The sequence below is a fragment of the Hemitrygon akajei genome, chromosome 26 (assembly GCF_048418815.1).
Source record: "Hemitrygon akajei chromosome 26, sHemAka1.3, whole genome shotgun sequence".
Classification (NCBI taxonomy): domain Eukaryota; kingdom Metazoa; phylum Chordata; class Chondrichthyes; order Myliobatiformes; family Dasyatidae; genus Hemitrygon; species Hemitrygon akajei.
Genome location: NC_133149.1, coordinates 46,612,711 through 46,625,267, shown reverse-complemented (window position 1 = coordinate 46,625,267; position 12,557 = coordinate 46,612,711). Strand labels below are relative to the sequence as shown.

Here is a 12,557-nt window from a genome sequence, read left to right as displayed (position 1 = left end):
TGGCTAGTGGAGTGCCATAGGGATCGGTGCTGGGTCCATTGTTATTTGTCATCTATATCAATGATCTGAATGATAATGTGGTTAACTAGATCAGTAAATTTGTGGATGACACCAAGATTGGGGGTGTAGTGGACAGTGAGGAAGACTATCATGGCTTTCAGAGGGACCTGCATCAGCTGGAAAAATGGGCTGAAAAATATGAAATGGAATTTAATGCAGACAAATACGAGTTGCTGCAGTTTGGTAGGACTGACCAGGGTACTGTGAAAGTGGCATCACAGATAGATAGGGTCATAATGAAGATGATGAGAGGCACTGATCGTGTGGATAGTCAGAGGCTTTTCCCCCAGGGCTGAAATGGTTGCCACAAGAGGACACAGGTTTAAGGTGCTGGGGAATAGGTACAGAGGAGATGTCACGGGTAAGTTTTTTTACTCAGAGTGGTGAGTGCGTGGAATGGGCTGCCGGCAACGGTGCTGGAGGTGGATACGATAGGGTCTTTTAAGAGGCTTTTAGATAGGTACATGGAGTAGAGTAAAATAGAGGGCTATAGGTAAGCCTAGTAATTTCTAAGGTAGGTACGTGTTCAGCACAGCTTTGTGGGCCGAAGGGCCTGTATAGTGCTGTAGGTTTTCTATGTTTCTATGAAAGCTTTTGGCACATTGGCCTTCATAAATCAAAGTACTGAGTACAGGAGATGGGATGTTATGTTGAAGTTGTACAAGACATTGGTGAGGCCTAATTTGGAGTATTGTGTGCAGTTTTGGTCACCTCCCTACAGGGAAGATGTAAACAAGGTTGAAACAGTACAGAGAAAATTTACAAGGATATTGCCAGGTCTGGAGAACCTGAGTTACAACACAGAGTCTTGCCATCTTCAGAAGTTTTCTGATGACTCTGCCATAGTTGGATGCATCAGCAAGGGAGATGAGTGAGTACAGGGCTACGGTGGGAAACTTTGTCACATGGTGCAAGCAGAATCATCTGTAGCTTAATGTGAAAAAGACTAAGGAAATGGTGGTGGACCTGAGGAGGGCTAAGGCACCGGTGACCCCCGTTTCCATCCAAGGGGTCAGTGTGGACATAGTGGAGGATTACAAATACCTGGGGATACGAATGGACAATAAATTGGACTGGTCAAAGAACATTGAGGCTGTCTACAAGAAGCCATCTCGATTTCCTGAGGAGACTGAGGTCCTTTAACATCTGCCGGACGATGCTGAGGATGTTCTACGAGTCTGTGGTGGCCAGTGCTATCATGTTTGCTGTTGTGTGCTGGGGCAGCAGGCTGAGGGTAGCAGACACCAACAGAATCAACGAACTCATTCGTAAGGCCAGTGATGTTGTGGGGGTGGAACTGGACTCTCTGACGGTGGTGTCTGAAAAGAGGATGCTGTCCAAGTTGCATGCCATCTTGGACAATGACTCCCATCCACTCCATAATGTACTGGTTAGGCACAGGAGTACATTCAGCCAGAGACTCATTCCAGCTGGAAGCATCCTGCCTATATTGTAATGTGTCCCTTTAAGGGTGTTAATAGCAAGGTACATAATCTTGAAACAAAATACATCACACTAGCTACGTAATCTTTAAAGAGGTGACAAAATGCAACTGCACTAACATGGTCACAATACAGTAAACCCAGTAGAACTGTTCCTCACAAAGGAACATTGAACATTAGGATGACTCAACACTGTTCTGATGCCATTAAAAAGCTTGTAAAGCTGTTCCAGGTCAGAGCCTTGTTTACTTTAAGTAAATTGGGGCAAGGTTCAGATTCAGGCAAATGATCATACAAGTCTGTTTCAACACTAGTAATTGGATTAGATCCATTTTGTTTTAAAAATACACTTTATCCACGACCTACAGGTCACTTACGTTAAATCCCGTACGTTGCTTCAAACTCACAACATCTTAAAAGTTACCACAAGTTCCTACAATCAACCTTTATGCAATTTGGAGGAAAATGTAATTACTTTTAAGAGATTTTTCCATTAAAATTAAAATAGGAAATTTAGAAGTTATTGAAAGGATGTTCAGAAAATTTGGGAAGGCAAAGCAAGGGGAGATAGAGAGAGCAAGAGAGAGACCTCATCTTCTGTTAAGTTAGTGATTTGAGTCAGAGGTTTGAAGATTAATGTCCAGAGCTGAGTTTCCTGAGGAAACAAAAGAAGATAGTCAGACTGGTAGATGGAAAGAACAACAAAGCAACTTTTATTCTCTGCTCCCTTTGGATAATTTCCATCACAGTAATGCAGTTCTGGTGCCACACCTTAATGTATGAGCATCAAAGCAATCAAATGAGTCTGAATAATGAAATACCCACCAACACTCAGGGGAACTATTCTCTTTTATCCTCACCCACGGCCGAGGCAATACTACAAACCCATGGGATTGGAATCCGCAGAAATGTCAAAGATTCCACAGTATTACTCTCTTCTATCTATCGTCAGGCAATTTTCATATCCAAATGACCAGACTAATTTTTTAAGATTACAAATTTATTCTTTGTTCTCCCACCAAGGGAACTCCAGCCCTTATCCATCCCATCAAAATTAACATTTAAATATCTTGATCTCTCAGACATCCACCCACCATAAAGGAAATAGCAGCCAGAGCATTACATCCTGTCCTTGCTTTAAGCCATGAGGTTGAATACTGCACGCCAGTACCAACATTGCCAACCATAGAACATTACAGCACAGAAACAGGCCTTTTGGCCCTTCTTGGCTGTGCCGAACCATTTTTCTGCCTAGTCCCACTGACCTGTACCTGGCCCATATCCCTCCATACACCTCTCATCCATGTACCTGTCCAAGTTTTTCTTAAATGTTACAAGTGAGCCCGCATTTACCACTTCATCTGGCAGCTCATTCCACACTCCCACCACTCTCTGTGCGAAGAAGCCTCCCCTAATGTTCCCTTTAAACTTTTCCCCCCTTCACCCTTAACCCATGTCCTCTGGTTTTTTTTCTCCCCTAGCCTCAGTGGAAAAAGCCTGCTTGCATTCACTCTATCTATGCCCATCATAATTTTATATACCTCTATCAAATCTCCCCTCATTCTTCTATGCTCCAGGGAATAAAGTCCCAACCTGAAATTAAATTTTAGAACAACATGAGCTATCCTCCAATCCTCTGGCACCTCACCCATAGATACCGACATTTTAAATATATCTGCCAGGGCCCCTGCAATTTCAACACTAGTCTCCTTCAAGGTCTGAGACCTTGTCAAGACCTCCTTCAAGACCCTGTCAGGTCCTGGGGATTTATCTACTCTGATTTGCCTCAAGATAGCAAGCACCTTCTCCTCTTCAATCTGTATAGGTTCCATGACCTCACTACCTGTTTGCTTTATTTCCACTGACTCCATGCCAGTTTCCTTCGTAAATACAGATGCAAAAAACCCATTTAAGATCTCCCCCATTTCTTTTGGTTCCATACATAGCCGACCACTCTGATCTTCAAGAGGACCATTTTTATCCCTTACTATCCTCTTGCATATACCTGTAGAAGCTCTTTGGGTTATTCTTCACCTTGACTGCCATGTCTTCTTTTAGCCCTCCTGATTTCTTTCTTAAGTATTTTTTTGCACTTTTTATACTCCTCAAGCATCTTATTTGCTCCCTGTTGCTTATACATGTTATACATCTCTCTCTTCTTCTTTATCAGAGTTCCAATATCCTTAGAGAACCAAGGTTCCTTATCCTTATTCACTCTGCCTTTAATCCTGACAGGAACATACAAGCTCTGCACTCTCAAAATTTCTTCTTTGAAGGCCTCCCAATTACCAATCACATCCTTGCCAGAGAACAACCTGTCCCAATCTACGCTTTTTAGATCCTTCCTCATTTCTTCAATTTTGGCCTTTTTCCAGTTTAGAACCTCAACCCGAGGACCAGATCTATCTTTATCCATGATCAAGTTGAAACTAATGGTGTTATGATCACTGGAACCAAAGTGTTCCCCTACACACGCTTACGTCACCTGTCCTAACTCGTTTCCTAATAGGAGATCTAATATTGCATCCACTCTAGTCGGTACCTCTATATATTGATTTAGAAAACTTTCCTGAACATATTTTATAAACTCTAACCCGTCTAGACCTTTAATAGTATGGGGGTCCCAATCAATATATGGAAAATTAAAATCCCCTATTATCACAACTTTATGTTTCCTGCAATTGTCTGCTACCTCTCTGCTGATTTGCTCCTCCAATTCTCACTGACTATTGGGTGGTCTATAATACAACACCATTAATGTGGTCATACCTTTCCTGTTTCTCAGCTCTACCCATATGGCCTCGGTAGACAAGCCCTCTAACCTGTCCTGCCTGAGCACTGCTGGAACATTTTCCCTGACTAGCAATGCCACCCCCCACCCTTCATCCCTCTGCCTCGATCACGTCTGAAACATCAGAACCCTGGAACATTGAGCTGCCAGTCCTGCCCCTCCTGTAGTCAAGTTTCACTAATGGCTATGATGTCATAATTCCACTTGTCGATCCCACGCCCTCAGCTCATCTGCCTTCCCCACAATATTCCTCTCATTGAAATATACACACCTCAGAAGATTATTACCACCACACACAACCTTACTATTTGTGACTTTACACGAACTACTAACATCATTTATTTTTACCCCCATTCCACTATCTACTCTGGCACTCTGGTTCCCATTCCCCTGCAAATCTAGTTTAAACCCTCCCCGATAACACCAGCAAACCTCCCTGCAAGTATATTGGTCCCCCTGTAGTTCAGGTGTAACCCGTCTCTCTTGTACAGGTCCCACCTGCCCCAGAAGCATTCCCAATGATCCTGAAATCTGAAACCCTGCCCCCACACCAGTTCCTCAGCCACATGTTCATCCTCCAGAGCATCCTACTCTTACCTTCACTGGTACGTGGCACAGGTAGCAATCCTGAGATTACCACCCTCGAGGTCCTGCTTTTTAACTTTCTACCAAGCTCTCTATACTCACTCTTCAGGACCTCCTCACTCTTTCTTCCTACGTCATTGGTACCGATGTGTACCATGACATCTGGCTGCTCACCCTCCCACTTCAGAATGCTGTGCACGTGCTCAGAGACATCCCTGACCCTGGTACCCAGGAGGCAACAAACCATCCGGGAGTCTCTGTGACGACCACAGAACCTCCTGTCTGTACATCTAACTATCGAGTCCCCTATCACTACCGCTCTCCTCTTCTACCACCCTCCCTTCTGCACTGCAGAACCAGACTCAGTGCCAGAGATCCGGATGCCACAGCTTGTCCCAGGTAAGACATTCCCCCCCCCCCCCCCAACAGTATCCAAATCGGTATACTTGTTGTTGAGGGGAATGGCCACAGGGGAACCCTGCTCTGCCTGCCCTTTCCCCTTCCCTCGCCTGACGATAACCCAATTACCTGTGCCCTGCTCCTTTGGCGTAACTACCTCCCCGAAACTACTATCTATAAACTCCACATTCTCCCGAATGATCCGGAGGTCATCCAACTCCTGCTCCAGTTCCCTAAAGCGGTTTGTTAGGAGCTGCAGCTGGATGCACTTCTTGCAGGTGTCGTTGTCAAGGAGACCAGAGGTCTCCCTGACTTCCCACATCCTGCAAGAGGAGCATTCCAACATCCTGCCTGGCATACTCTCTACTCTAAACAGAACAAAACTTACCGGATCCTACCCTCACCTCTGCCTGTTCACGTCGAAGCCTGTTGAGCCAAAGCAGTCCCACTCTGACTCAGTCCACTCCGATGATGGCCGCTGTATATGGTGGTCTTTCTTTAAACCTTTAGTGCGCTACATCACGCACCTGCGCAGTCTAGCCTCTTTTCCCCGAGCAGTTAAAAAAAAAGACTTCTCTCCGAGATGCCTTTAATCCTTCACTCTCAGCCTCTTGCTTCAATTTAAAAAGACTGTTGAAAAATTCCTCTCCTTTTTAAACCTTTGGCGCACTACATCACACGCCTGCGCAGTCTAGCCTTTTTTCCCTGAGCAGTTAAAAAGACTTCTCTCTGAGATGCCTTTAGTATTTCACTCTCAGCCTCTTGCTTCAATTTAAAAAAACCATGTTCCTTCCTTCCATGCAAGGCAGAGTTGCCAGTTCTGCCCAGACAGGATGTTACAAGGTTGCTCACATGGATAATATTGGCTTACGATTCAGGGTGCCCATCTGGGAAGTGAACACCTACAGAACTTTAGCATAGCAGGAAGAGAACGCTGGCTGCATTGAGGTCGCACTGACTGAGATATCACTGCAGTGCATCAGAACATCTACAATAACCTTCAATGCTGTTTCTGCATTTGGCAGAAATGGAAACACTTGCAGTCAAAAGAAAAATTACTACTGTAGTTACCTTGGCAGATTCTGTGGTTACCGTTACTCTGAAGAGATACATTGATAAGGCCATTCCTGCCATCATGGAGAGCAAAAGTCCATGTCGCGGGTTCCCATGACTTCGAAGGCCTTTCTAAAGGAGATTAACAGGTAACATTATGATTTTCAAAAGCAAACATGAGGAAATCTGCAGATGCTGGAAATTAAAGCAACACACACAAAATGCTGGTGGAACACAGCAGGCCAGGCAGCACCTGCAGATGCTGCCTGGCCTGCTGCGTTCCACCAGCATTTTGTGTGTGTAACTTTATGATTTGTTTATTTAAAATGAGCAACAACTCTCTTAAAATAATAAAGTGATAACACTGCTCAATATGGACCATTTATTCACTTCTGATGATTTGACATGCCCAAGTACTCTTGGGAGATACAATACACCTCTGATATCCCAGTAATGTGTCCTTTGTGTAATCTGTTTCCACAGCAGCTGCATAGCATCCCCACTCCCCCACAGGAAGTAGGGAAGTTAATGCTAATCTATCCCAAGGAACAATAGGAAAAATCAGACTGGGTGACATTTTCCATGAGGGCACATACAGGGATTGAACCAATATCTCCTCCACAATCACCATCAACTCTAGGCACTCAGACCCCTGCTCTACTCACCTTATATCTATGATTGTGTGCCTCCTGGTTGAATGGGGCCAGAACAGCCTCTCTCTTAACATCAGCAAAACCAAAGAGCAGATTATCAATACAGGAGGAAGAAGGCAGAGGGAAAGTCCACGAGTTAGTCCTCATTCGGGGAATGGAAATGGAGAGGGTCAGTAGCTGTGAAGCATGTCAGAGAATCCTGGGACCATCACAAAGATGCCATGACAGCACCTCTACCTTCTTAGAAGTTTGTGTATGTTTAGCATGTCACCAAAAGCTTTGACATTCTTCTATTGAGTATCCTGACATTGCATTATGGCCCACTATGGAAACACCAATGCCCATGAATAAAAAAGGTGACAGAAAGTGGTGGATACAGCCCAGTCCATCACAGGCAAAGCCCTCCCCACCACTGAGCATATTTCCATGGAGTGGTGCCACAGGAAAGCAGCATCCATCATCAAAGACCCCCACCATCCAGGCCATGTGTCCTTCCCACTACTACCACCAGGAAAGAGGTACAGGAGCCTTAGGTCACACACTATCAGGTTCAGGCATTAAGCATTTCAAGCATTAGGCTCCTGAACCAGTGTGAATAAGTTCACTCAACACTACTTTCAACTGATTCCATGACCTACCGACTTATTTTCAAGAACTCTATGGTTCATGATCTCAGTATTACTTTTTATTTACACAGTTTGTCTTTTTTGCATATTGATAGTTTGTCAGTCTTTGTCAGTTTATGTATAGCTTTTCATAAAATTCTATTTTCCTGTGAATGTCTGCAAGAAAATGTATCTCCAGGTAATATATAACATATATGTACTTAGATAATAAATTTACTTTGAACTTTTATTTCCATATTCTGAGCTCATTTGGAGTCTCGGCCTGTCAATCTACCCTTCCAAAGTCCATAAACGACAATTGTCCATTTCTTTCCACGGATGCTGTCTGACCAACTGAGTTCCTCCAGCAGATTGTTTGTTGCTCCAGATTTCATCTCATCAACGATGAGAGGCATTGATCGTGTGGATAGTCAGAGGCTTTTTCCCAGGGCTGAAATGGTTGCCACAAGAGGGCACAGGTTTAAGGTGCTGGGGAATAGGTATAGAGGAGATGTCAGGGGTAAGTTTCTTTACTCAGAGAGTGATGAGTGCATGGAATGGGATGCCGGCAACGGTGGTGGAGGTGGATACGATAGGGTCTTTTAAGAGACTTTTGGATAAGTACATGGAGCTTAGTAAAATAGAGGGCTATGGGGAAGCCTAGTAATTTCTAAGGTAGGGACATGTTCGGCACAACTTTGTGGGCCAAAGGGCCTGTATTGTGCTGTAGGTTTTCTATGTTTCAGCATCTGTAGCCTCTTCTGTCTCTATCCTAGCTTTTTATACTCACTTTCAAACACGCAAGTGTGACGTACCACAGAACAAATTGTGGCCTATCACACTTGGGCAAGAAAGTTATGTGGATATGAATAATGGAATGTTGCAGGAAACATGGCAGCTGAGTTGAATGTAGCAAGTTCCTTTAGCAACATCATTATAAACCAAATAATTAGTGTTAGTAATGCTGAATGAGGGATAAGTATAGCAAGGAGATCAGGGAGAACTGCACTGCTGCTTTTAACACTGTGCCGTGGAATCTTTGACATCCACCTGGGAGCAAGAAGGAGTTTACCTTAAAGGTAGCATCTTTGATAGTGTAGTACTGTCTCAGTAAAACCTTAAGATATCAGGCTGATATCCAAAGTTCAAAGTAAATTTATTATCAAAGCACATAAACAGTACCATGCAAAAGTCTTAGGCACATATATATATAGCTAGGGTGCCTGAGACTTTTGCACACAACTGTATATTATGTCTTTTCAGTTACCTTATAACACTTAATACTACCGAGCTAATACAAAGCTTTTTTCTGCGTGCCATACTCTGCCAGAGCCTCGGCGACCACTTTTTTAAAAAAAAAAGTGGTTGTCTTGGAAGAAAGATTCTGTGAGTGGTCCCCCACGTCCTTCTCACAGCACAGTGTTAATACAAAGTTAAGTACTCTTATTTCTGTTTCCCAATTACCTTCCTGTTTTAACCAATATACAGTACTGTGCAAAATTCTTAGGCACCCTAGCTATATATACAGTATACACCCAAGACTTTTGCATAGTACTGTATGTCATCAGATACCACCCTGAGATTCATTTTTTGTGGGCATTCACAGTAAATACAAATGTTCAAAACCAATGTTCAAAAGACAACAAACTGCAAAAACTAAAAGAAAACAAAAATAAACAAAATAATAATAAATAAATAAGCAATAAATATTGAGAACATGAGATGAAGAATCCTAGAAAGTCAGTCCATAGGTTATGGCAACAGTTCAGTGTTGGGTTGAGTGAAGATATCTTTGGAAACAGCTCTATTTCTACCTTTAATATCTCTTTTTTTCCCTTTTCAAGGTGCTTTTGAAGACCCTGACCTGGAGCTACACTTTTGACTTTGGTTGTTTTTTGGAATGGGACCCGCTCTCAGGGCCTCACGACCAGTTGCTTTTTGATATCCCAAGGATGCAGCCTGGAAGACTAGGACGCCTTAAGGGTGCTGGATTTTCGTGACACTGGAGACGGGCTGATTCTTGGCTGAGAATCCTGACTGAGGCGTTGCAGGAGAACATGAAACATTGGGAGCAGCAGATTAGCTGCCATGGGCTGTGTGCCCAGAGAGCTGCACCTTTGCAGTGCTGACTCTCTGGGCGCAGAGCTCAGAAAAAGTGACCCAACAGACTTTTAATATCGTAAATCAGCGAGTTGCTTGTTATGTCTTCCTTCTCACTGTGAAATGGGGACACCTCTTTTTCCCTTATTAGGGAGAGAGAGAGCCTGTGGTATATCAAATTACCGGGTGGACGAGTAGTCCTTTGGGGTACTGCAAGTCTGTGTCTACCAGGCCATGACACAGCCAGTCAATATACTCTCCAACACACATCTATAGAAGTTTGTCAAAGTTTTACATGTCAAGCCAAGAATAAAAATAATCCAAGAATAGAATACAAAGTAAAATTTCATTTTAGAAACTGCAATAAAGAATTGCAGAATTTCATACAAGACAGGTGAACACTACTGGGCTGTTACACAGTTTCAGTTTCTCTGTACTAAGCCCATCATGTTCCTCCTCAGCAATGGATCAAATTTTGGAAGATAGGATTTGGTTGAAGAACTCCTTTTCAACTGGCACAAACACGACCGGCTGACTTGGTCTCTTCTACTGTATAGTTTCCATGAACCTTAATTAGTCAGGGCATGAAGGGCTATGGGGAGAAGGCAGGAGATTGGGGTTGAGAGGGAAATGGATCAGCCATGACAGAATAGTGGAGCAGAAAAAATGGCCAAATGACCCAATTCTGCTCCCACATCTTATGGAATTTGTGATAAATTGGTGTCTTCTTGTACCTACTCATTGTCAATGTTCTGTGCTACCTACATTTCCAATTTGCTGCTCCCCAAGGCAATTGTTCCATGCCACAGAGTATACATTCTCTATCACACCCTCCAGGGATCTGTGTTAAATTATCCTGTACCTTCACTATCTAGGCCATGTCCCCACCATCCAGGCCATATTCTCTTCTCGCTGCTACCATCGGGCAAGAGTTACAAGAGCCTAATTCCCACACCACCATGTTCAGGAACAGTTATTACCCCTCAACCATCAAGCTCCTGAAACAAGTGTGGATAACTTCATTCACCTCAACTCTGAACTGATTCCACAACTTACAGATGCATTCTACAACTTATGTTCTCAGTATTATTTATTGTTTTTTTATTAGCACGATATGTCTTTGTTTGCACATAATTGTTAGTCTTTATTTATACATTTTTAAAAAATATGATTGTATTTCTTTATTTCCCTGTAAATGTCTGCAAGAAAATAACACTCAAGGTAGTTTATGGTGACATATATGTACTTTAAAAATAAATTTACTTTGACTTTGAATAGACTCAAGTTGTGTGTGGGTGAGATTGAAAGAATTGCAGAGAAATTACTGGGATATGTCTCCAACATCCAGCACCATCCAAGGAAGCAATGGTACTCGTACAGATCAAATTAATTAATTAATGAGGTTTGTCTGATGGCTCTAGGCCTGTACTTGCTGGAGTTTAGAAGAATGGGGGGGGGGGGGGAATCTCATTGAAACCTATCAAACATTGAAAGGTCTAGACTGAGTGGACATGGAGAGGATGTTTCCTATAGTAGGTGAGTCTAGAACCAGAGGGCACAGCCCCAGAATAGGATGTTCATTTAAAACAGAGATGAGGAGGAATTTCTTTAGCCAGAAGGTGATGAATCTATGGAATTCATTGCCACAGATAGGTGTGGAGGCTAAGTCATTGGATATATTTAAAGTGGAGGTTGATAGGTTCTTGATTAGTCAGTGCATCAAAGGTTACAGGGAGAAGGCAAGAGAATGGGGTTGAGAGGGATAATGAATCAGCTTTGATGAAATGGCTGAGCAGACTTGACAGGTTGAATGGCCTAATTCTGCTCTTACACTTTTTGATGGTGCAAGAGCAGAATTACCCCTCCCCAGTGTAAAGCCACATTACATTGGTTCATACTCCATCAATACATACCCGAGCAACTGCCCTGTCAGACAGGTATCCAGCAGCAACGCTCCCCAGCAGCCCACCAACCTCCAGTGCACTCATGAACGAGCTCCCTGCAAGATCAAAGCAAAAATAAAAGAATGGCAGTGGGTTGCCTAAACATCATGAATGTCAGTGTTTAAGGGACAGCATGGTAGCATAGTTATACATTACAGTGCCAGTGATCAGCGAATGGGGTTGAATTCCTCGCTGTCTGTAAGGAGTTTGTACATTCTGGTAATGGCCATGTGGGTTTAGAAAGATGTACAGTATAAGTTAGGGTTAGTGAGGTGTGGGCCTGCTATGTTGGTGCCAGAAGCATGGTGACACGAGCGGACTGTCCCCAGCACATGCTCGGACTGTGTTGTTCACTGACACAAACAACACATTTCACCGGATGTTTCAATGTACATGTGACAAATAAAGCTAATCTTTATAAACCTTTATCTTTAATCCTCAGTTTAGTCAAAATAAACTGACTGAACCTGAAGGGAGACGAGAACTACAAATGGCACAAGACTTGGAAAGAGGGCGAAATTCTCCAGTTCTAGCTGTCGACTTCCCTGGCTCTTTGTTCTCATCTCTAGGTCTACCTATTTATTTTACAAATGTGTGCAAGTCCAATATTTATTGCCTATCCTTTATAGTCCTTGGGAAAGGTTTAGAATCAGAATCATGTTTTTTTTTTTAAAATCAGTGACATATGTTGTGAAATTGTTATTTTGCAACAGCAGTACAATGCAATACATGAAGAAGTACAGATTACAGTAAGAAAAATAAAAAAAATCAATGTTTAAAAGAGACCATAACAGTGAGGGAGTGTTCATGGGCTCATTGTCCATTCAGAAACCTGGCAGGGGGAAGAAGCTGTTCCTGAATCATTGAGTCTGTACCTCTTCCTTGATGGTAGTAATGAGAAGAAGTCTTTTTCTGGGTGATGGGGG

The 12,557-nt window shown here is 43.0% G+C and overlaps 1 protein-coding gene across 8 annotated transcripts in view; it reads right to left on the bottom strand.

Moving 5' to 3' along the window:
* The window catches only part of slc37a4a (solute carrier family 37 member 4a), a 101,320-nt gene that overhangs the window by 25,217 nt on the left and 63,546 nt on the right, over positions 1 to 12,557 (bottom strand). For 7 of the 8 annotated variants that reach the window (XM_073030139.1, XM_073030138.1, XM_073030141.1 and 4 more), the window contains 3 exons: positions 11,602 to 11,687; positions 6,349 to 6,462; positions 2,092 to 2,157 (listed from right to left, as the gene is read on the bottom strand). In XM_073030139.1, the coding sequence (XP_072886240.1) occupies positions 2,092 to 2,157; positions 6,349 to 6,462; positions 11,602 to 11,687 (266 nt within the window). The remainder of the gene's footprint in view (positions 1 to 2,091; positions 2,158 to 6,348; positions 6,463 to 11,601; positions 11,688 to 12,557) is intronic. The other variant, XM_073030146.1, reaches the window with a different exon arrangement.